The sequence below is a fragment of the Pezoporus flaviventris genome, unplaced genomic scaffold (assembly GCF_033815535.1).
Source record: "Pezoporus flaviventris isolate CSIRO_AGI_PZ_B2104156 unplaced genomic scaffold, CSIRO_AGI_Pfla_v1 ptg000037l, whole genome shotgun sequence".
Taxonomy (NCBI): domain Eukaryota; kingdom Metazoa; phylum Chordata; class Aves; order Psittaciformes; family Psittacidae; genus Pezoporus; species Pezoporus flaviventris.
Window position 1 is genome coordinate 7,608,686 of NW_026892585.1, and position 24,536 is coordinate 7,633,221.

Consider the following 24,536-nt stretch of genomic DNA (forward strand, 5'->3'; position numbering starts at 1 on the left):
CTTCTGCAGGAAAATATGTAAGACAAAAATGGAAGCAACTCTGAAATCTGTTTAGCTAGTCTACTATGGGGATTTCAGCTACTACGTGTTACAGTGCTGTCAATAACTTTATGGTACATATTTGTGTGCTGATGTGAATGAATCCCGTGTCAGACATTTTGAAAAGGAAAATTAAGTATTTTTCTCCAGTAATGTACTGGATCACTTAACATACTCAGAAACATTTGGTTTACACAGGTAGAGAATGTGAGCTGATAAAAAGTACTCTGAATATTCTCTCAGTTAAGAAGTAAATCCAAAGTAAGAAGTTTTCAGATTTTATAATATTCAAAGATCTAATGATGTCTGCACGTATTTAGATAAAACTGACAGGGACAGCGACAGAAAAGCCAGGTATATTTCTCCTCTCCTGTGGTGCTTTGTTCTCACAGACAAGCCACAGACATTTCAAAAATAATCTGTACCTTTGCTGTACTGCCACTGAACAGCCTAGTGCATTTTATACTTAAATATGAAAGCAACACTACAATACAGTATAGCGTTAAGATTTAGTTTTGTACTCTGAAAAATCACTGTACTTTCAAAGGGATTATATGATAGAATCTGACAACAGCAAACTCTGTCTCAACAGTTGCTAGTTCAGCACCATTTAGCTTACTAAATCCAAGCTTTTGCTTATGGGCCCTTAACAGAATTCAAGAGTCACCATACCTTACGTTCCCCAAGCCTACTTTCACTAATGCAATTCACTGCATCATTCCAGTATCCACCTAAGTTTTGAGAACCTGACGTCTCAAAGCTTCTTCACCCCCTTTTCCTGGCAGAACTGACAGGGACAACAGTAGTTGTTAGAGCAAGTCACTAATTGCTTAAGTAGTAGCAGAGCAGAGAAACCACCTTCCTTAGCTCACACAGAGAAAAAGATAAAATAGTGCATATTTTCGTGCACCTTCTTGCTCCCTACTTCTTCCCATGATAACCAGATGAAAGCATTTTGCTTGCTTTTCACAGCTGCTATGATTGAAAGCGAGCAGGAAGAGAGAAAAGTCAGCCTGTAAGACAGTTGGGGTGCTTTGGGAATCAGGGAAAGAGAGCAGGTCTGAAATGCACACATTTGTTTTACCCCCAGGCCTCTGGCTCTTTGCAATTATGGAAACGCAGATTCACAGTTGTACCAATTACATAAATCAAAGACTCCCTTACTCACTGACACAGGGATTGAGGCTGCAAAGTTTAATAGTTTGGTATGAATTTGCAGGAGACTGAGAGACCTGCAGGTAACCACTGAGTCGTTCTTTCTACAATCAGCAACTTTTCCTCTAATTAAAAATAACTTTCTTATCCTGCTCCCTCTTCCTCCCCCTCCCCTCCCCCCAAAAATAAAGCAGCTCAGGATTGTTCTCTCTGCTTACTCTAACACATAATAAGCATCAGAAGGGGCAACGTAGAGGAGCATGAAGCACCAAATAAACAGATTTGGAGAGGCTAACTTTTCAAATCAAGTTTATTCTGCCTATCAGATCTGCATTTCCTTTGAAATAAGTCTATGTACTAACCGAGAAGTCAGTGAAGGCTTTCAGGGCTCTGAGCAGACAGCTGTGGAAAACAGAAAATATTCTCACATACTGACATAGCAAAATATCCTACACATATACCCTGGAGGCTTAATTTCCAGATCAATACCATTCCATGAAGTCTTAGGTTGTTTTTTTTTCCCCTAGATCACTAGTTATGGGATTTGGAAACAAAGTGATAGCAAATATTAGGACTAAATTTGTGGGTATTTCTGCTTCTGAAACATCCTAAAACCTGCTGAAAATATTAAACTCTTTGATGTGCATCCTTCCAATTACAATATTTATAGCAGGAAACTAAACCAGAACAACTGCAGTCACAACTGCAACCTTCTTGACATGATGGGACTGTTCAATATTTTAGTGTTTTAATCAACAGAATAAAATATACTATCCCTTTGGCTAAAGTGTTTTGGCAGTCTGGAGTGAAAGGCCAGTAAAACAGCCAAAAAAAGGTATCTGGGTTGGAAACCAGAATTTTCAAATGCCCATTTCCTTAATTTAAAGGGTCAGGGGCTGGAGGAGGGGGAGTTCTTTCCATTTAATGACTTGAACACAGTGTGGTTTAAATAGCATGTTTGATTTGGGAACCTATTAGCTAATAATGACTCTTTGGAAAGAAAAAAAAATGGATTCACTTATTACTAGTGTGATATCTGTAATCCCAGGATGTTGTGAAATAGTGCAGCATTCAGAATGAGCTATTTCCCATTTGTAAAAGCAGAAGCATAAACATAGGGAAAGCAGATTTCCCATGTTAAACACATTCCTGAATTCTGCAGTACTTTTACTGTCACTAGAATTAAGAAAGCAAAATTGGGTTATACACATATTGAAGCTTCAGTTTTGGAAAGCCTGCATGCCAGGCTTCATAGGAATAAAAAGATGGGTGACAGCAGTCTAAAGAAGTTGCTATTTAAGCAAATAGGTGCAACTATATTTCAAATGATCTTTTTATAGTAGAAATTAAGCAAATGTTTGATTAATGACAGCACTGTAGATCCTTCTTGCTAAAGAAGCAGCATTAAAAGAAACAGCACTGTAGTGATTATACAGGTCAGAAAGGGGAGGGTAAATATAACTAAGGAAAAAATAATCCAAATGTGTGATTTGCCTTTCTCTTACAACTAAGTAGTCTAGTAAACTAGAAGGAGAAACAGTCATGTAAAATCAATTTGAAGATCCTGCCCAGCAAGCTGATGCAATGATTCTATTAAAGTGATTCTAGACACTTTCTTCCTGTTACAGAACACATAACAGAACACAAACAAACATAGCTGTGATAAGATACAGGAGAAGTCAACCTAAATGATGAGCAGTGTTTTAGAATTTCACTGTTCTTTGACTTCTTTCATGTAGGCAATGAACAGTTGAAAAGAGATTCAAAAGCCTATCAAAACCTGTGTTCAGGCATTCTGCAACAGAAAAAGAACTACTAAAAAGCACGTAACAAAGTAAAGGCAACTGAGTTTTACTGAAGAAAAATCCAGCAACAGGCATAAACCAGCATCTCTTCCCATTTAGAAAGGGCCTTCTAAATTTCTGGAGCGATTAACAATGCTCTCTACTAGTCTACAGGCCTAAACCCAAAGAAATTGCCAATGCTCCTGATAGGCCACAGGCTTTCCATAAACATCTGCAGGGCTCAGCACCAGAACTTGCGAGTCGTATTTTCTCTAAGCCTGTCTTCAGTTTCTCTTCAGCTTGTGTAGCTGTAATAGCAACTCTCTAATACCCAGTTAACACAGCCTTAGTTTTGTGATGGCATGGGCTAGTGACTATCGGTATATCAATTCAAGTATATATATATTTGTACATAGACATTCTGCAGAGAACAAACTAGTACTGTAGAATAAAAATGTAATGTAGAGGACTACAGTCACAGAGATATTGGAAGTACAGGGTGGTACCAAAGGGAGAAGGGCTATAAACAACGTAACAGGTCAATTACTAGCCATTAAAAGAATGCAACCTTGGGAGCTGACTGATTTTAGAAAACAAAGAACAAGACAAAAAGACAAAGGACAAGAACCCTACACATACAGAGAACTCAGACAAATGCAGTTGCAGAAGAATAAATAAAGATCAACATCACAGCTTTGAGGCTACCAACAGGGTAATCGCCCTACCCACTGAGGGACCAGAGTGCCCTGCCCAAGAGCTTGGGAGTCCCATTTCAGCCCCCAGGTTCTATGTGAGCCATATCATAGGTGGATCCATGCCCAGCCCAGATGGTACTCTTCCTCACTTAGGGATTTTGCTTGCTGGCTTGACAGACCTGGCTCATCCCTTCCTGTGTGCTGATCTCCAGGCAACTGGCACCACCAGTTTTAGGAGGCAGAATACAGTATCTAGGCAGGACCAGCAGAAATCCTACAGGAGCAGGACAAATAAAAGCAGCACTGCCAGTAAGCCAACCTTCTACAAGTCTGCTGTTTTGCCTAGATCTTCAGGATTTAGAAGATCATGACTACCGTCACTTGCTCCTTCTTCTTCATCCATACAGCAAAAGCATTTCTCAATCCTATGCTCTTAAAGTCATTTCATTATCCCACTGACATGTATTTTGGGTAGAAAATAAAAGTTTGGTATTGATACACAAGAATTAGTGAAATTTTCAATTTCAGGATTTTCAGATTGATATTAGTTAGAAAAAAAAATCAATAGTATTCAGAATATTAATTCTGTTAATCTGAAGTTTCACGTTTAAATGTATAATTCCTGCAAAATTATTTATGAGATGTATATCAAAATGGTATAATATCCATAATATCAAGGAAAGCTATCAAAATTCCTGTCGGTAAAGATAAAGACTTGTTTTCAGACTGTGACATAAATTTGCCTAGCCCTAGGATATAATTAGACTAGGTAGACTGAAGTTACACACCTATTCTTCCAACGACCAAAACAGGTGGCATTGCACTGAGCAACAGCAGTCAGTGCTAATGCAGGAAACAAGTTAAATCAACAAAGTGCATCAAAGCTGTTTAGGTTTGCTCCAACAACCATGAACTTGCAAATGTCCATTTACCCGATGAGCACAGATAAGCCTTTTTAACTGAAGTCAATTGTACAACTGCATTGTGTGAGTCCATCGACACGCCCATGATGCTGTATGTTATTAGTGGTGCATTCCTCCATGCACTGCAAGGGAGTGCTATTACTGTCACATACACTGAGCAGCTGTCAGACAACAAAGACTTTGTTAAAGCAAACAAGCAAGAATATTTTACATAAAAGCATTTTCGTATTAAAAGTATCATCTGTTGCTTTTTCAATATCTGAACGTTAACGTAGAGAGCACTCCTTACCTCCTCTCTTGTTTAACTTGGCATACCCAGGTACATAGCTGCTTGTCATAGATGATGAACTGCTGAAGGAGGAGTGGGGTAACGCTGAGACCAAAGGCTCATCACACTTCTCTGAAACACAAGAACACAGATTCACTTTATACTGTTAATAATTCATACATATTAAGTGGCAATGTGCCTTTGATTTTTCTGCTGGGTTATAACATAACCTTGTTATTTTTTACACATGAAATGCATTAGGCTACAATCCAATATTTTAGTTTAAAAAACCCAACCACAAACCAAACAACAGAAATTCCCAAACCCCAAACCCACACTGACAAGCAACAAGAAAAAAAATCACCCCAAAACCCACAAACACATACACACACCCCTCAACATGGGAAAATAAAGGCTTCAATAAAGGAGAGAATTAGCTAATGGTGCTGCCTAACTATAGGCCACCACTCTCCTTCCAGATACTACAAGTGAACAAGCAAGCTGGCCCCGACACATCTGAAATGGCTTATTCAACATGAAAACCCAGTGCTAATGAAAAGTATTATCATGAAAGCTTTGTATCAAGTAGCTAAGATAAAACCTCTCAGTACTGTAACTGAAGTGCTGATAAACTGATATCTTAAAAAAGGAAACCAATTCGGGTACATTAATAAATGCCGATGAATTATCACTTATTACAGATTTACTTTAGAACTTAGCAAAATACAAATTATTTTGGTGTGTTTGTTGTTGTTTTGGTTGGGTGCCTTTTAAACAGGATCTCTAGAATCCATGAGTACGTCACATCTATTTTACCCAGTATAAATAAGACTTTGTATTAGCACCTGAGATGGAAAAAAAAAACCCCAAAATCAGAATCTTTCCCTTTCTAATGGAAAAGTTTAAAACAAATCCACTGTTGTATGAAGTTACATAAATCAGAACAAAGAGAACTGCGTTTTGATTTTTCAAATACCCAAGTAATATACTGCCCTTTGCCCTTTTTCCTCAATTACTTCAACAGAGGAATAAAACGTGGGCTACATTACTCATTTACATTTCAGGTACAGCCTAAAAAACTTCATCATCTACACCAGATGTCTTGATTCATCCCTTCATCCTTTTGAACACACAGACTGCAACACAGGCACTGCTGCGAGCAGAAACACCTCAATTTATACATCTAGAAAGCACTACACCACCCCTGTTTCTGTTTGGCAGGATATTTTAGTGCTCAGCCACACCATATAATTTTGGTACTACTAGGAAATAGTGATGTGGTCAGACTGGATCATACAGAGACTGAATTAATCCTACCATGAAAAGAGGAACCTCAATGGGAAAAAAAAAAACAGGCTTGTGAGCAAACCAAGTCATTTATAATGCAGGTCTCCTAAAATTTCCAGTCTCATGTAATGAAAAATAAAATTATTTTCACAGCAATAGAAACTGAAGCAATGAAATACAGGAGAACATTTGCTCATGAGTCAGTACTCTTGACATTTAACAAAATAAGTAAGTTTCCTTCACAAATCTCCAACAGTTTGTTAAGGGAGAAAACAAAACTCATACCAGCATAAAAGCACAGGCAAGGGGAAAGTACAATTGCTTTGCACTGAATTAAAGGACAATTCCAATGGCTTTAAAGTTCACTACCACACTATTTAATGATGGAATTTTGACAGGGGAAAATAAATGGTTGTAAGCATTATTGTTTATACCACAAAATAAAAGGACCAATTCACCTCTTCCCTCCTTGCCCTGCCTTGGATGTGGCCACACATGGTCAAGAGTCTGTAGCCACAGAGGCACCATGCCTGAAGCTCACATCACGCCATCTAAAGCAACACACCAGGGATGCACAGGAGCAAACCCTGGCAGCAGGGGCACAGCACGGAGCGAAGGCTTACGTGGGTGCCAGGCTGCTGTGATTTCAGTCACAGTTCAAGGTCAGAGCTTCACAAAAGAAGTGGTTTGGGCTGAAAGGGACCTTAAAGTTCATCCAGTTTCAAGCCCCCACCAAGGGCAGGGACACCTTCCACTAGACCAGGTTGCTCCAAGCCCCGTCCAACCTGGCCTTGAACACTGCCAGGGATAGGGCAGCCACAGCTTCTCTGGGCACCCTGTGCCAGCGCCTCAGCACCCTCACACGGAAGAACTTCTGCCTAATGTCTAATCTGTACCTCCTTTCTTTTGAGCTTAAAGCCATTTCCCCTTGTCCTATGTCACTACATAGATTTTTTATTATTTGTAAAAAGTCCCTCTCCAGATTTCCTGTAGCCCTTCTTCATATTACAATCACAGAGTTAAAGTTTCTCAACTATTTATCTACAGTATTTTTTCAGTTGTTCAAATAAACAGGTTTTCAACATAAAGACTGCTAGCAATCTGCTCTCGCTGCCTCTTCACTGGTAGTAGCTAGAGAGTTGAATTAATTTGCCATTAATACTGTTCTTAGGTAAAACGCAAAGGAAACATTTGAACAAAGAAGTACACATAAGCAGAAATATTTTACAAATACATAACAAAGTCTCTTTATCATATTTTCCAATGCTTATCTTATGCGATATTGACTAAGAGAAATATATTCACATTCATAATGAGAGCTAAGGCTGAATATCTGTTCCGTTGGGGGGGGTGGGGTGGTATATTTTTTCCAAGCAAATCATAGGGTTAGATGGTTTTCCCCACACCTATACTTTCACACTGGGGGCTGAGGAGAAAACTCCCCATCTGTATGGAAGAATATAAGTAGAAGAAAGGTTTAGCCACAGAACTGTATGCTACTTCTGCAATTTGATTAATTATGGAATGTAATGGGAAGCCATTGGTCATGATACTCTAGAAAGAATAATTTGAAACAAAAGAGCTATAAGAACTCCCATCTAAAAAGGGATTAATTTATTCAACAGAAATGTGTTCAGAAACAATGAGAGCTTTGGAAAAAGCCTTTCCAAATCACAGAAGCTCATCAGAACTTCTTTTCTGTAGCGACCCCACTAGTTATAGAGAACACTTCCTCCTTGTATTTTGACAGCTACAATATCGCTGCTACTATTGATGATGCCACACGAAAAGAAGTATGGGGAAAACTTCTATGGAAAAAGTACTGACTTCTAAAGCATCCTCCCCCTGTATGGTCTTGCCTTGTCTCTCTGCTTCCTTAACTTGGATTCAAACAAATGAGAAAGACAAGCCTGACACAGCCAAAAACTAAAACTAAAATCCCACAGGGAGTACCGCACTGTGTTTGTCCCTGTGATCCCAAGTCTTACTGTCAGTCATTAATGTGCTTCATTTGGTGTATGTCTGCTTTTGAAGTATTGAACCTGGCCATCTGCTTTCTCAGTGTGGCTGGAATCACCAATACTAGGGTCAGGGGTGGTGGCAATTGAAAAAGCAAACTTAATTGGTACCGTCTTCCTTCCCTGTTGTTTAGAACTGCATTCGCTTCTTATGCCTGTTTTGGGATCCCAAGTAATAAGCTTCTTACTGTTTAAAAAACAAACACACACACCCTGTCAACCTGCTCACTCATTTAGGCTTCAAAATATAGGAAATTCACCACAGATGTGTATGAATTACAGGGAAGCATTACACTTTGAATGAACAGCTGTTAAAAAAGATATTGATCTCATCAATAACTCAGGACTTTGGGTCCAATAGAACAGAAGTTAAAAGTCTGCTTACATAAGCTAATATTTCTAGCTGTGTATGAAAGTTCCACTAAATATACTGCACTATTTAAACTTCCTTCGTAACATGAAATGCTGTTATGCCACAGATTTAAGAGTTAAAAAAAATCCTTGGGAACCTTTGGTTCTTTCAGCAGTTCTAGTTATTTCCTGCAGAATCCAATTTTTTACTTACTAAACGAGAATCATATATACCTTCCTGTTACTGAGATATAATAGCTTTTCCCATATAAGTCAATGCACTGTGCCCTGTTAATCAATTACAGGGCACAGGGGCCTGCCAGCATTGTGGCAGCGAAGAAATAAACTCTCCTCCATCCCATTTATCTCAGTGATATATTAACATCCAAGCCAGCTTAGGTCCATTTAAATGGTAACTTCCTAAAACGAAACAGGTCTTCCACTCCACTCTTTTCTGTTCGGATAGACAGAGCTGATAACTTTGTCACAGGTGTGATGACATTTACTACTCTGACTTTCCTATTCAGAGGGAAATCAGTTTATATCCATCAGAAACAAATTTCCTTGATATGTAAATAATAAGATCAATGGAAGAAAGGTCACCTAATGACATTAAATACAAATGCAAAACCTCAGCAATCCACAAGCTTCAAATTCCTAGGCTATGGAACGGAAGGACGCCTATGCACTTGCTCTGGTCTTACATGCTTTCTCAGGCACCTGGGTACTGGAAACCAGAGGAGATGGATCTTCTGCCTTACCAGAAGCCTCTCATATGTTCTGGTGTCCTCACTCAACAAAACTAGGAAAGGATACCTGTTCTTTCCTGCTCTACAGTCTATGTGTAGTTTACAGTTTATAGCCTACCCATCATACTGGATAGACTGAAGGGCTGCATTCCACTTTGCCAGCAATTGCTTTAGTTCACACCTGGTTAGTCCATGAACTATTTGGGGAACAGGGACCAGACAATTTGATGGCCAGACCTTGACTTTATTACAAAGCAGACCATGCACACACAAACTTTGATTTATCAACACCAGAGATTGTTAAAGCTTATTCCTCGCTATGCCAGCGACTTTAATGATTTTTGGTGGGCAAAGCAGAGTAAAAAAACCTCAATACTTCACAGAACTCTGTTCCAATGCTTAGCATCCTGATCAATAGACAGGTCATCTGTAAAGTCACTGACGTATTTGATCAAAGCAGTCTGAGAAGATGAAAAAGACTATCTGCAGTTCATCATTATCTTCTTGCCATTAGTATCTACTAGCGGGTTAGAATGCATACAAGCGACTACACCTTTAGAAACGTTAAGGAATAGGAACAGTACATATTTATAGTCATAGGTGGCTTTTATTAATAATCTGAAGCTGCTCTGGAGGTTACCTCAGAAGCTCTTGCAAAGATTCTGTCAGCAAAGTAGAAAGAGCTGTGTAGAGTACTTAAAAGAAAGAAAAACATTTGGATACCGATAAATAGAACTCATCAGAAATAAGTGACGGTGCCTTATTAAGGCGGCTTTTGAAGAACAAAGGCTTTGCCATCATTATGGTCCACTGTGCACTGAGGAACAGACAGACCTTGAAAAAAATACCAAACAAAATCTACAAACTCACCCCTCCTTCTTCAAAACCTTTAGCCATCATTTCCTATCAAATCCGAATCCATTATCATTATTTTGCTGGAGGATACTAGCTCTACGATAAACATGTTGCCAGTAACTTCACTAAAAAAAAGCCCCACGTGTATGTCAGAAAAGAACTGTAAAGTTGATCAACTAAGATGCAAAAAGGCAAAATGACTGTGATAGCAATACTGTGTTCTGAGTCCAAAACAGACACAATAAATTGCCCTCAGAATAAGAAAAGTCTATCTGATGTAGGACTTACAAAAATCTCAGCCAAGAAATACACAAAGCCATGGCTTTCTGACCGAAAAGTCTCAACCATTTCTGTTTCACGTGTTTTCAGTGTACAAAACTAACATTGCAATGCAAACCCAAAAATCTTAACTATTACCAACTCATTAACTGTACCTCAATGCCTGTCAAGTGCAAGGAAAAAAGTTTAGAGCAACTTTTAATCTTGCAATGCAAGAGACTCCTATTTTAGAATATGAATTCTAATGCAAATGATGGGGAGCAAAGGAGAGAGAATCAGATCACCTGGGTTTAATTTGTACTGCGTGTGCTAAATGCTAGTTATCCTGAACACATTTTTCTGCTCCCATGTGAATATGTAGAGTGCATTCTCTGTAGCGTGCTGAGGAGAAGGTGTAAGCCACCAAGCACTTCTGAAAAGCAGTCATGAGATTGCAAGGGCACTCTGGAACATGGATAAATACATGTGGGAATTGGCATACCTCCAACAGGAGACCATCAGGAATATTAATGTGACTTTTCTGGATTGCAGCATATTAGTATGCTGAGACAGCCTTACTTTTCATATTGCATGGGCAGGTTTTGTATCCCGAAACAAATGCCAGAATCCACTGTGTTTAATTCACAAGACTGTGTCCCCCCAGAGAATAGGAATAAATAAGCATAAGTTTTATGCACTGTTTCAAATGAGCTTTTAAAGCTGTACTAACGGCAAAGCAGGAGATAATACAAAACAAGTCATGGTCAAGGGTAACCCCTGTAAAAACATTTAAAACCAACCAAAGTAGAAGCGAGTATTAGTGAGGACAGTCTAGCACAGGTTTAATTCTTACAATGACACGAAAAATCAACCTTGGCCCTGTTTCACAAGCCTGTTGCTCACAATAAACCTTGAACCAAACCTCTCATTGTGTATGACAGGAACAGTGTCGGAGAAAGTTAGTCCTGTGAAGGGCCACAGGTAAAAAAATAAATACTGATGGTAATGGCTGGCAAATGCTAAGCAGCGTACACCTCATGATCCAAGTTCTTAAGTAAGCAAGAAATCAGTGAAGAGCTTATTACAGAAGACCACCTCTTACAGAAAAGGAAGTATTGCCTGTCAGGTATTATTTACCAAATATATCAGCCTTTGGTACGTTTGGGGTGGTTCAAACCCTTTTACCTTAGATATGTTCCGCAGGGTTCCTCGACTGTGGGAGATAAATGTAAATAAATCCACTATATACTGTTATTTATTATTATTATTATTTAAGTTGAAAAGGTAACTTGACTCTCCAGCAAGTTTCTTGAATCGTTTTACCAACTAGATAGGGATGATGATTGGTAGAGTGGAAGCTTCATTTCTTTATCCTCTTCTGTCCCAACTTCTGTCCTGTTAGAATGTATTTACTCCACTAGAAGGGTAACAAAACCCAACGCACTTTTCAAATAACTTAAGTCACAACAGAGCTGTCCACACTCCATTTGTGCAAACAGGTTAATACTCCACACACACACACAAGTTACTTTCCAGTTGCCATATGCATGTCAAAGTCAATGCAAGTATTAGAGAAGCATCACTTGGCTTCTTCTTTGTTATTTCTACTGGCCTCCATTACTTTGATATGTTATTTCTCACAATGCTCTTGTGAGCATAGTCCTCTTCCCATATTGCAGAAGGCTGCAGCTTCCCCAGATGACTGACATTTCACATGACAGTCTTGACAAGCTGCTAGGGAGCCAGCTTCACAGCCAGCATCATGAGAAAATGAGTCCAAGTGTAACTGAAGCCTTCTTTAAGCATCTGTGAGCTCAGCTGTAATATAAAATATCAGAGCAGCTGATACTGATCACCTGGGATGTTTCATATTCCACTTCAAGTTGCATACCACCAATAGAGATAACACTGCTTAAAAAGGTGGCTGCTGCTGAAAAGGAAAAAAACAGAGCAGCTATTCTTCACCCTCTAAGGTGAAATCATTAATTGATAGCCTTCTATGAGCAAGTAACTAGGTGGATGGATGATGGTAGAGCGGTAGATGTGGTTTTTCTTGGTTTCAGTAAGGCATTTGATACTGTCTCCCACAGCATCCTCGTAGATAAGCTAAGGAAGTGCAGGCTTGATGATCAGGTAGTGAGGTGGATCAAGAACTGGCTGGAAGGAAGAATCAAGCTGTGATTGATTTGGCTAATCTAAACTGTGATTAGGCTAGGCTAATCTAAGGCAGGCTAGGTTAACAGCCTTCCAGTATCTGGAAGGGCCTGTAGGGATGCTGGGGAGGGACTCTTCATTAGTACAAGTTACAAGGAGTAACAGGTTAAAACTTAAACAGGGTAAGTTTAGATTGGATATAAGGAGGAAATTCTTTCCTGTTAGGGTGGTGAGGCACTGGAATGGGTTGCCCAAGGAAGCTGTGAATGCTCCATCCCTGGTGGTGTTCAAGGCCAGGTTGGACAGAGCCTTGGGTGAGATGGTTTAGTGTGAGGTGTCCCTGCCCATGGCAGGGGGGGTGGAACTGGATGATCTTAAGGTCCTTTCCAACCCTAACTATTCTATGATTCTATGAAAACTTTCTTGTTAATAAACATTTGTAAGCACTCCAAAGAAACACCGGAAATGGTAATATCCTAACAGTAGCACAACTGTGCAACGTATTACAAGACTACTATCAGTTATTTCTGGCTGCAGTGTCATCAAACAGTCTCATTCATTACCCTGTTCTACAGTTTAATCAGAAAGACTGGGATTTATTTACTGTAAGTATAAAGGTGTATGGTTACTTATACTTATCTATGTAAGTATAAAGGTGAATGGTTTTAGAACAAATACATCCTTTCTATTGTCTTTAAGCCATATCTACAGTAAAGGTTTTGCAGGGTCAGTTAGATTTGGTCTTCTGTTTTCTGGAGGAGTGAAGAGGGGAAGTTTTTACATCCCCCTAAACCAAAACCACATCTGGATTGCTTTTGGTTTACTTGAGACTCTGCAGAGCCTTTCACAGTGCACTGGGAATTCAGCAGGCATTCATGCCATCACACTCCTGTCTCTTATGAATACACAAACTGCTTTGCCCCCTGTGCAGCTGGAGAAGTGGTATGAAAAACCTGCCATCCTGTTTGCTCAGGTTTCTTAACCAAAACCTCAGGTCAATTGCATCTGGATTAGCAGGAAGTCAGCCGGTCTGATTGTACACTTGGGATTTCATTACACTGTCCTTAGCTCCTAGCAGTAACTGACTACCAACTCTGTTCATGAATATTTTTGCATATCAAATCCTCAGATGCCTCTTCAGTTTTTAATCTTCTGCCATGTAAATATACCTCAGCTTTTCACTACTAGAAATAGCCAAATGTTTTGCAGGCTGTTACAGCAAACAAAGCTCCTTCTTAAGTACCCGTGCAGGTAGGTTTGATCTTTCACAGACTGGTAGCCAGCTGAATTAAGGATAGAGAAGCCTTAAATCATGTCGCATGAGGAATTTTTGAGTAGAGGTCAGGGAACCCACAAGGCTGGAGGAAAGAATACTGAAAATCGCCACAATTTATCTTGTCAAGTCTCATTTACCTTAAATTACATTTGCCAGTTACCCAGCCTATGTTCTTCCTCAGTCAACCTTATATCAAAAGTATCTTTTGTTTGTTTGGTGTGGGATTTCTCTGGGTTTGTGTTTGGCTGTTTGTTGGTTTGATTTGTTTGTTTTTCAAGACCCACGCATAAGGCACCAATGCATAACTAGTTTCCTGAATGAAATTTTTACCCGTCAGCTTAATTTTTCATGTCTACAATTAAGCTTTTACCTTTAATGAGAACATGTAATCTTTTCCTCACAACACACACTTATTTTAATGGTGCCTTTACTTTTAGCAGTTTTATATCAACATAAAAGTCTTCTAAATTCAGAGCTGTTATTTCAGGTTTAACCTAATTTAAGCAGGATCCAAACATCCAGCACGGGATTTAGAACTGTTGGGCATTTGAATATAACAGCATGGCCACAGAAAGCCACATATTAACTGCCAAAACAATACAGCACAGGTACAGATTAACAATACTTTAACTTGGTATATAGAACCTAGTAATATGCCTTTAAAAACATGAAGGACGCTAACCTTATATGAGATAATTAAGTATTTTTATCTATCCACTTGCAGACTGGTTAAGATGCTCAACAGAAATCTCCTAATGGAGTTAAGTCAAAGCAAAAGCTTTAGATTCTCATCTGAATGCTTCTTATACTAGAAAACTACCCTTGCCCTACAATGGCTAGGGAGAAAACTGCTCTCATCAGACAGACAGAATATTTAATACCATGAAGCATGTAAAGCATATTCCACATGTGGTTAGATGAGGAAAAAAATGGAAATTAACAGGGTATGCAAAATGCAGCAGAGAATTCTTTCTCAGTTGCAGAGCAGAAAGTAAACATCACTTTAACTTACATTCAGTTGTGTTTTTTCCTAAAGACATTATTAATTCCATATTTGTGCATTGCTGTTTACTTTCAGCTCCCCTTTGGAGAAAGCAGATACATCATATTTGTAATAGAAGCTATTAGGTGGCTATTTATCAGTTGCCTACTGTTAGAAGTGATGACAGAAACAAAACGCAGGAGTTGCATGACCTATGAATTAAACTGTATTAATACCGATAATTTGTTGGGAGAAAAAGATAAGTAAGATCTAACTTTGGTCTCCTTCCTCTTCTACTTGAAGCTTTTCTCCCCTCACCTCCAACTAAGTATAAAAGATGTGCTTCCTTGATTCCTGTCACTGAAACACAGGAGGATTAGCTGTGCAAACTCTTAGCCCTCTTTCCCATGTTTCCAAAGCATCAAGCGACCAGGTAAATTAAACTGTCATAATATACTGATTTCATCAGAAGCATCAAAAAAATGTACCTGAAAAGACGCTTTAATAGGTGAAAAGAAATACTTTTCTCCTTACTGTTGCATTAATTTAGTGTATACATAGTATACTTTTAAGATAATGCTGGTCGTGATTCCATTTCCCCAAAACACGCTTCCAGAAGATAAGCTTCCTGAATCTGCCAATATCCTGTCAGGTTTTTTAGGGTCTAAATCTTATGCAAAGATTGATGAATAAAACAGTGAACAGGAAAGGAAAACTAACTGCAACAAAAAGGAGATGAGGAACGCTGCATAAGAGGAAATGTGAGCTTAAGTTAGATTTTTGAACTTCTTTGTATTATAGACTGAAAAGAGCAAGCTGTGTTATAACCAACCTGAGAGGTGCACTACTCTCAGAGGCTTGTTACACATGCTGAAAAATTTGAACCAATCATCTAACATGGCTGTGAATGTTAACACTAGAGACTAAAATATCTTACACTAATACCTTGAAGAAACAATATGCATATCAGAGCAGGCTAACAAATCGTTTCATACACCAGTATGAAATCATCAAATTGATTCCAGTAAGTGTTCAGCATGCTTAGGCACACTGGAGCAAGAGCATAAGGAACAAGTCAGTTGAGGACAGTAGCTTCACAGGACAAACAATTTCTGGATAAATTTCACCTTATTCCACAAAGTACGAAAGTGCCTTACATTTAATAATTAACGTCAGAATCTTTCTTTCTTTCCCTAGAACTGAAAGGAAGTGTCTTACTTCTATAGAATCATAGAATAGTTAGGGTTGGAAAGGACCTTAAGATCATCCAGTTCCAACCCCTCTGCTATTGGCAGGGACACCTCACACTAAACCATGTCACCCAAGGCTCTGTTCAACCTGGCCTTGAACACCACCAGGGATGGAGCATTCACAGCCTCCCTGGGCAACCCATTCCAGTGCCTCACCACCCTAACAGGAAAGAATTTCCTCCTTATATCCAATCTAAACTTCCCCTGTTTAAGTTTTAACCCGTTACCCCTTGTCTTGTCACTAAAGTCCCTAAAGAAGAGTCCCTCCCCAGCATCCCTATAGGCCCCCTTCAGATACTGGAAGGCTGCTATGAGGTCTCCACGCAGCCTTCTCTTCTCCAGGCTGAACAGCCCCAACTTCCTCAGCCTGTCTTCATACGGGAGGTGCTCCAGTCCCCTGATCATCCTCGTGGCCTCCTCTGGACTTGTTCCAACAGCTCCATGTCCTTTTTATGCTGAGGACACCAGAACTGCACCCAATACTCCAGGTGAGGTCTCACAAGAGCAGAGTAGAGGGGCAGGATCACCTCCTTTGACCTGCTGGTCACGCTCCTTTTGATGCGGCCCAGGATACGGTTGGCTTTCTGGGCTGCGAGCGCACACTGAAGCCGGCTCATGTTCATTTTCTCATCAACGAACACCCCCAAGTCCTTCCTCCATAGGGCTGCTCTGAATCTCTTCTTTGCCCAGCCTGTAACTATGGTAAGAAGATTTACATAAATTTTATAACTGAAGATGAATAGAACAACTTCATGATCAACTTGCAAGTTGTAAAGATGCAAATATTTGACTCTTAGTTGTAAAGTATTTACAGGACTCCTGTTGCTGACTCAGCACAGTTCAACCACCCCCACAAGCAAATTCCTTGTCAGTCTGTTTGGATTCTAATATTCTAGAAGGAGTAAGACCTGGGAGTAAAGTCAATGTTTAAACTAAGTGATTTAATCTCATCAGAAGGAGATAGCAAGCATCTTAAAACAGCTGTATGAATGATAGGGCAACTCTTTTCTGAGTACAGCTAAAGCCAGAAGTATCAGTCTAAAGGGAGATCTTTGGTTTTGATATACCAACCACTTTTCAATTCCATAAATCATGGTTGGTGTGTATCGATTATAGCTGTTGGTCCTCCATTCACTGGAGATAGTAACCAGGGCAGGGGGATGCATGTGAGTGCGTGTCTATGATAGTTCTTCACTACTGTGAGAAGGTACACATTTCCAGTGTTGCAGGTCCTTCTATGTTCTTTTTAAAAGGGAATGAAATTCTAATGCAAGGAAAGGCAATGACAGCCTTGAATAATCCACAGTGTGAATGCAAGAAGCAATAACAACGCACAGTAAAACACTGAACTGAAACTACTTTAAGTGTGATTAAGCACCACGCTTTGTGCGCTTGAACAGGAAAAATAAATACCAGAATTTTGTAACTGTGCAGTTTTCATCCAGAAAGAATTATAATTAAGAATAAATTAATACTTCCTGCCTGTGCAACTGCTAAATGGCACATGGGATTCAGCTGGAGGTAGAATGTCACAAAGCAAGTCACTAAAATTCTGCTCTTTTTAATATTTGGCACTTGCCGTTTTATTTTTAAGGAAGAAAAAGTGGTTAGAGGCCTAACACATGTGAATGATTTTTATCATTCGGCTTGAAGGGGACATAAGGGAGAAAAAGCTAACAAGCAATCATTGTACAGTGGTGTCTGGGTTTTGTTTTGTGTTAACAGAATGCCAGCCAAACAAAAAGGCACAACAACATCCTCTGATATTTCACAGAATACCTGAGCATGTCAAGATGTTAAATAAAACACCAAAATAAACAAAACAGCCATAGAAGACCCCATATATTGTTTCCTACAGTGCTATATGCTCATCTAGTTTAGTTGTATTTCCTCTCTTGAAGCACTACTCCTGTGATGAAAGGCTTCTCTCACAGGTTTCTGTGTCCTAAGAATATCACAGGAGATGTATTATAGGGACCTGTTCTCTGGTACACCAAGTACATTATGACTAAATAAATTTTGCTTCTTCCCCCCCCACCAACCAAAAATGTGTTTGTATTCCCCTGGACAGAACAGACTGCATCAACACTTGCAAAGAGCTATTTAACTGAAAAAACATTTCTGACCAGACTCTACAGCCCAAGTCAAAGTACATCAGGTGCCTGCATTGATCAGTGTTGCTGATTCAGATCCTAACGGTTTTATCATACAAGTAGAAACTGAAGAGATGAAAGGATGGTTCTGCACTACTCCTACCTTCAGTTTTTGCACTGCCCCAGGCAAAATTCACCTGCTTTTGGAAGGAACTAAGCACCCTCAAACAGATCAGTTCTGCCATCTACACTAGAACAGCTTATGCCTTTCTCATGACTGTCTGGTGCATTAGGGTGTCGAGGAAAGCTTCTGTTAGAAACAGCGGAAGAAAACACCAAGTAGAAAACCCAATTCTGTACTTAATGGAGATCAAAACCAATTTGAAAAGGTCTTAATCAAGTGGAGGGTTACTGTACCACTGTTCCCTTTCAGTGTGAAGGCTAGTTAGAACAACTCCAGGTAACTTCAACATGCTCCCAAAGACTGTTTTTAACTTCTTAAATAACAGCAAATCTCATTACAGTGGCCCGAGAGCCCTTTCCTTTTTCACATTCCCTTTTAGTCTCATCAGAAACTCTTGATTTAGAAACACTCATTATAGAGAACAGCGATGTAATTCATTATCCTAAAGGCTGGCTGGGAGGATGCTGTATAAAAGGTTTTGTAAGACAGATTTTTAGATAGGATATGTCACTGCATTTCTCTTGCTCATGTAAATTACCAGACCTACCTTATTTTCATGTGCTATGGAAATCCAAGCCAATATGTTTTACAACAGACTTAGCCATCCAGCTTACCCTGCTGTTCATGTAGCATTTTCTGAATATAAATTGTTGTTTTTTTCCTAATTATCAAATGCAAATGGTGTTGACAATAGCACCATCTATTATTGTACCCTCATTAGCATGCATGGGTACTACAGAAGCATTTTTAAGGCCAAGAGTACTTGGTAATTAAGCTCGGTAAAACCTTGTTATACTACATGTTTAACATGTCAACCAAGGACAACAGCACAGTTAAATCAGCATCTCTAAAAAATTAAAGTGACTTATAATTATAGTCCATTCCCTCCCAATTTTAATCAGTTACCTGAATATTAAGTTCCAAACATTACAGTTTACTACCTTGGTCTGGATCACCAATTCCCATTATGCCCAAAGTGAAGGATGCCTCATGTTAATACATATGGAAGTCTGCATGCATACATATACACAGCAATGCGCTATTGCCCACAGGCATTCCCAGTTGCAGTGGCTGAGTTGCCCAGGTCTTGGCAGGGGGACTGCTAACTCTGGGGCCAGCAAAATGCTGGCAAAGGCTGCCCAGTGGTGAGGAGAAAAGGGTGAGAACAAGCCCTGCCAACCCTGAAAGGAGAGAAGGAGAAGGGTGAGTAGGGGCTCCAGCCCTTGCCCTGGCAGAGAATTCCCCCAAAAGCCCCCATCAAAGCAGGTGGCTATGAGAGCTGCAGCCTCTGGAGAGCCCACACTGGAACAGCACGAGAAGGTGGGAGCCACAATAAAGACCACAGACCCCTTCCAGTTCCTAAGAGAGCCTACAAGAAACCTGGAGAGCAACTTTCAAAAAGGGAATGGCTTTAACCTGATAGAGGGGAAACCAAGATTAGACATAAGGAAGAAATTATTCACTGGGAGGGTGGTGAGACGCTGGCACAGGGTGCCCAGAGAAGCTGTGGCTGCCCCATCCCTGACAGCGTTCAAGGCCACGTTGGACAGCGCTTGCAGTGACCTGCTCTAGTAGAAGGTGTCCCTGCCTTTGGCAGGGGGTTAGAACTGGATGAGCTTTAAGGTCCCTTCCAGCTCAAACCATTCTATGATAAGAGATAGGAAGAGCCATCTACCAAGTGCTATAAGACTGCAACACCACCACTGCCTGCCCTGGGGCAGACAGCCTTGTAGGCAGATGTGCAAGAAAGGGCTGCAAGTCAGGGCCTCCTTAAAAGAAACTGTAGCTTATTATCTTGTGTAGAATTTAATTATATTTAACTGTTCTGCTTCCCAGCCAGTAAGTGCTGGCAGTGGAATTTGGATGAAACATGAGTAAGTATTAAAAATTCATTTGTTTCCTTTAGCATTTTGGTCTTTTTTGACATGCAGTTTTCTCAGAGAAAGTGCTCAGAAGTTTACAGATCACTTCACTACTTCTTATCTAGAATTACTCTGGGTAAAGATTACTGAAAGGCTTGAAGCAAAAAGTAAAACTGTTCAATCCTTTCATCCAAATATGAATGAACAACATCCAGCCAGAATAAGGAAAATCTGCCACAATTTCAAAGACCATAGGCCATGTAAGAAGGTGCCTTTCTAGCTTCTTTTCTCTATCCCACATCTGAACCCATGAGTGATGAGTATATCCAATCAATTCCTTATAATTAAGATCTTTAGTTCCTAGAAAAGTTATTTTCTTTTGAGAACACCTAGGAAACAATAAGTAAAAATTAAAGGGAATTTCAATTCACTTGTAGTGAAATTCCAAGACAATGGAGGAAAAAGCAAAACCAGGTTAAACTAAGTTATACCATTACCTTGATTTTCCTCAATAAACTCCCCTTAAATTTAACAAACTGAGTTTATACGTTAATAGATTCTTGATTTAAAGAAAAAAACAAACGCACATCAAAAATCCCCAACAAATACTTCTCACTTCTCTAAATTTTATTCTCAGTATTAATGTCATTAAGCCACCCTTAATTTCTTTAAAAAGTTATCTTTCATGTTCAGTGCAGTTTGCCAGGATAGTAGGCTGAATGTGTGAAGAATTAATTTTCTCTTGTAAATGAATGAACACGATTGGAGGAAGACAAAATGAATGACAAAATGACTGCAGTTAACCAAAAAGTTCCATTTTGCTCCCTTACGGAGAATGATGGAGTAGCATTTTATTGAACTCCATTACCCTAATGAGAAGATATTCTATGCTTGATCTTAGCCAAAATGCCGGAGAAGATACTTTAATGACTTACTGCTTCTGTTTAACAGGGATATTTCATAATTACTGAAACTACATCTGTTTGATTAATGAGCCTTTTCTAGCATCCACGTATCTTTCAATTTGCCTGACAATATAAACTGGAAGGCTATGCACACAGACATAAGTGCTTTTCATCGTGTATATGTATACAAATAAAACAGCATTGAGAAGAAATATAAGGGCCCCAAATAGGACAACAGAATTCTGCTATTAATTATTATAAGCAAATGTTTGCAACCTTCACTCGCATTTCTGGTTTTACACAGAAAGGTCAAGTTTTCAAGAAACATTTAAGTAAATCTTGCAGCGATTTTTATGGTCCATCTTATGGGCCTCCCAGAACGGCTTTCAATCAAATAGGAAAAATAATCAACACTGAAAATACACAGAGCAAAGAACACTGATGTTGAGTTATTGTACATGCAGTGTCCACACATGGCAGTCACTTAAGGACTGCAGTTATTCTCAAGTTGGTTTTCATGTGTTGTTCAAAGAATATGAAACTGTGTTTTGCCTCATGCCAAAATTCCCCAAGAGGTATTTCAATTTTTAGGCCCACCATGATGCTCAGAAATCATAAATGAAGGCCTATTAATTAATCCTCATGCTTAGAGGTCTCATGTAACATTAGGAAAAACAGATTAAGAAAATAGATCAGATTAAGAAAATTAAGATCAGGAAAATAGCACATGAAAAGCCTTCAGGACTTACAGAACTTTCCAAAGGCAAGTCAGAGAACAATACCTACTAAGTAACGAGTGAACATAATGGTACCTTATAAAGAAGATGGTATACTCTTATCTGAATAGCTGATATAAAGATATAAATGATACAGAATACTGTATCATTTATGCCATGAAAGAAGGTATTAGAAATGGTAAATGCTCCATCCCTGGCAGCGTTCAAGGCCAGGTTGGACAGAGCCTTGGGTGATGTGTCTTGGTTTAGTGTGAGGTGTCCCTGCCGGTGGCAGGGGTGTGGGAACTAGATGATCTTTGAGGTCCTTTCCAATCCAGACCATTCTATGATTACCCCACTATTGCATTATCCTGGCCTCAAATCATTAAGACATTTTCTTGCTGCATGTGACAAATCTACTCTGAAACTGAGTGCCAGCAACTTTTACTCATCCAGCTAATTTCTTAATAAAGGTATTTTGAAGAAAAAGGCCTCATTATCAAATACAAATATTGATTTAAAATACATTGCTTATGTTGTATTTCACATTATTCTGTATTCATGTGAACTTAAGTAAGTTTTATATCATGGTAGCACAAGAATTTGCCATGCAGTATCTGTTCTGCTATTTGTAATATGATGTGCAGATAGAGTTGTCACTCTGTTTGCTTGTTACTCTCTGAGCCAGCTTTTTCTGAAACACGTTTCTTGAATTCTTGTTATTTCTCAGCTAATACCTGGTGACCAACATAAACACTAACACCTCCTCCAGAATCCAAGAACAGCAGAAGGACGAAACAGTTCCACTGTCGTCACGTCATCTCTCCTCAAAACTTGTTCCTAACAAATGGTTGTAGAGTATTTCCTGAGGGTTCTGGGGGGTGCTGGATAACCCCAATAACAATTTCTGACATCAAAATGTCAGAGTTTTTCCTATCTCCATATAAAACCAGAAATAGTTTGTATAATTCTCTCTATTTGGTGCAAAAGGGGAAGTTCATTGTTCCTTGCATGTGTGTCTGTTCATTTCTGCTTAGGGGGAAACGTCAGCCATCAGCCACTGTTCATGAAGTTATTTCAATATATATAAATGTACAAAGTGACTCATCATCACTATCTATGCTCTTCTAAATGATAGCACTGGCTGCACACTGCTTTATCAAAAAGAAACAAACACCTGGAGCTTGGGATTTCAATTTCAACTGACTAAAATCAGTCTCCACTAATCAATTTCATTCTGTGTCCAAATGTGAGTGTATTGACCTAGACAGAATTCATGCAGCATTTCATACAGAAATTTCAAGTTACAATAGAACAATCTGAGAGACAGCCTAACTTTTGTACTTTCATCTTACCTAGAGAAAAAGCTTAGTCTCCACAAGTGACTCACAAAACACACCACCTGCTTGGCGGCTGGATAAAGAAAATACTTGGAAATATTTCCCTGTAGTAGAAAACTCGGGTTGACTGCTGTCAGCTTCCAGTTTATGAATGGATGTGCTGCATGTTTGGAGGAGTGCTCTCTGCATCCAAAGACAGACACAAAATAAAACCCACTGCAACCTGCCCATGTTCAGCTTTGGGACCCCCAACACAAGAGGGACGTGGAGCTGTCGGAGTGAGTCCAGAGGAGACCATGGAGATGCTGCAAGGGCTGGAGCAGCTCTGCTCTGGAGCCAGGCTGAGAGAGCTGGGCTGGTTCAGCCTGGAGAAGAGAAGGCTCCTTAAGGGGAGACCTTAGAGCAGTTTTCAGTGCCTAAAAGGGACAACCAGAAATCTAGAGAGGAACTTCTGCAAAGGCATGTAGGGATAGGACAATGAATGGCTTTAATAAACTGACAGTGGGGAGATTAAGATTAGGTAAGGAATTCTTCACTGCTTTGAGCAGCTTGGTCTAGTGGAAGGTATCCCTGCCCATGGCAGAGAAGTTGTAACAGATTATTCCAACCCAAACCATTCTAGGATTCTAAGAAGAGCATCAAATTCTGTGACACCTAAGCAACACAATTCACTGCAGTTCATCTAAAGAAGTGTAATGAGAGCAGATTTGAGCCTAGTACCAATATTACAGCTTTCAAGCATGATTACATAGCAATTAGCTCACTATCCTTCTGCTTTTCAGTTCTGATCAGTCTTTATGACAGTTGTTATATTTGCCTCTGGCCACAAGGAAAATCACTTATATGTAAGGGAAAAAGGAGGGCAGAACAAGCACAAGCAGGAAACAGACCAACAGAAATTGAGCTTTTAAGATCAGAATACTACTGTTAACACAGTTATAGCCTCTGAGTTAGATGTACTAATTAATAAATAATATTTACCAAGTCGTCTTAAACCACCATGTTGTTTCACCACTAAGGCAGGGTTTCATTACAGCCAGCAGCCTTGCGAGTAGTGCAAAAGAAAATACCTCAGTTACACTGAGGAATTATTTATCAGCAGAAAAATGTCTGTGGATACAGGCTGGGTAACACTGGGAAAGCTAAAACTTGAAGGCAGCGACTTATCTATCCTAGGCAGTTCTGTACATCCCTTACCACACATTCCTGGCAGTTAAAGTATCTGCTGGTATCATTTGTTCTGCAGAACTGCAAAAAAAACACTCAAAAACTAGCAAGGCATTAAAATTCACATTCTGTGTGGACAGAACACAGAGAAGGGACCAACACAGCGTGCTTGCAAGTGAGTTACAATTATAATAGGATTCCCAGCTGGGTATTTTTTCCTCATAG

General features: G+C 39.5%; 1 protein-coding gene across 2 annotated transcripts in view; it reads right to left on the reverse strand.

Moving 5' to 3' along the window:
• Window positions 1-24,536, reverse strand: part of CNTNAP2 (contactin associated protein 2) — a 1,009,321-nt gene that overhangs the window by 693,481 nt on the left and 291,304 nt on the right. The window contains exons 1-2 of one of the 2 annotated variants that reach the window (XM_061464594.1): window positions 23,160-23,277; window positions 4,886-4,996 (exon numbers count right to left, since the gene is read on the reverse strand). In XM_061464594.1, the coding sequence (XP_061320578.1) occupies window positions 4,886-4,934 (49 nt within the window). In that variant the 5' untranslated portion in view covers window positions 4,935-4,996; window positions 23,160-23,277. Of the gene's footprint in view, window positions 1-4,885; window positions 4,997-23,159; window positions 23,278-24,536 lie in introns of those variants that run through there. The other variant, XM_061464593.1, reaches the window with a different exon arrangement.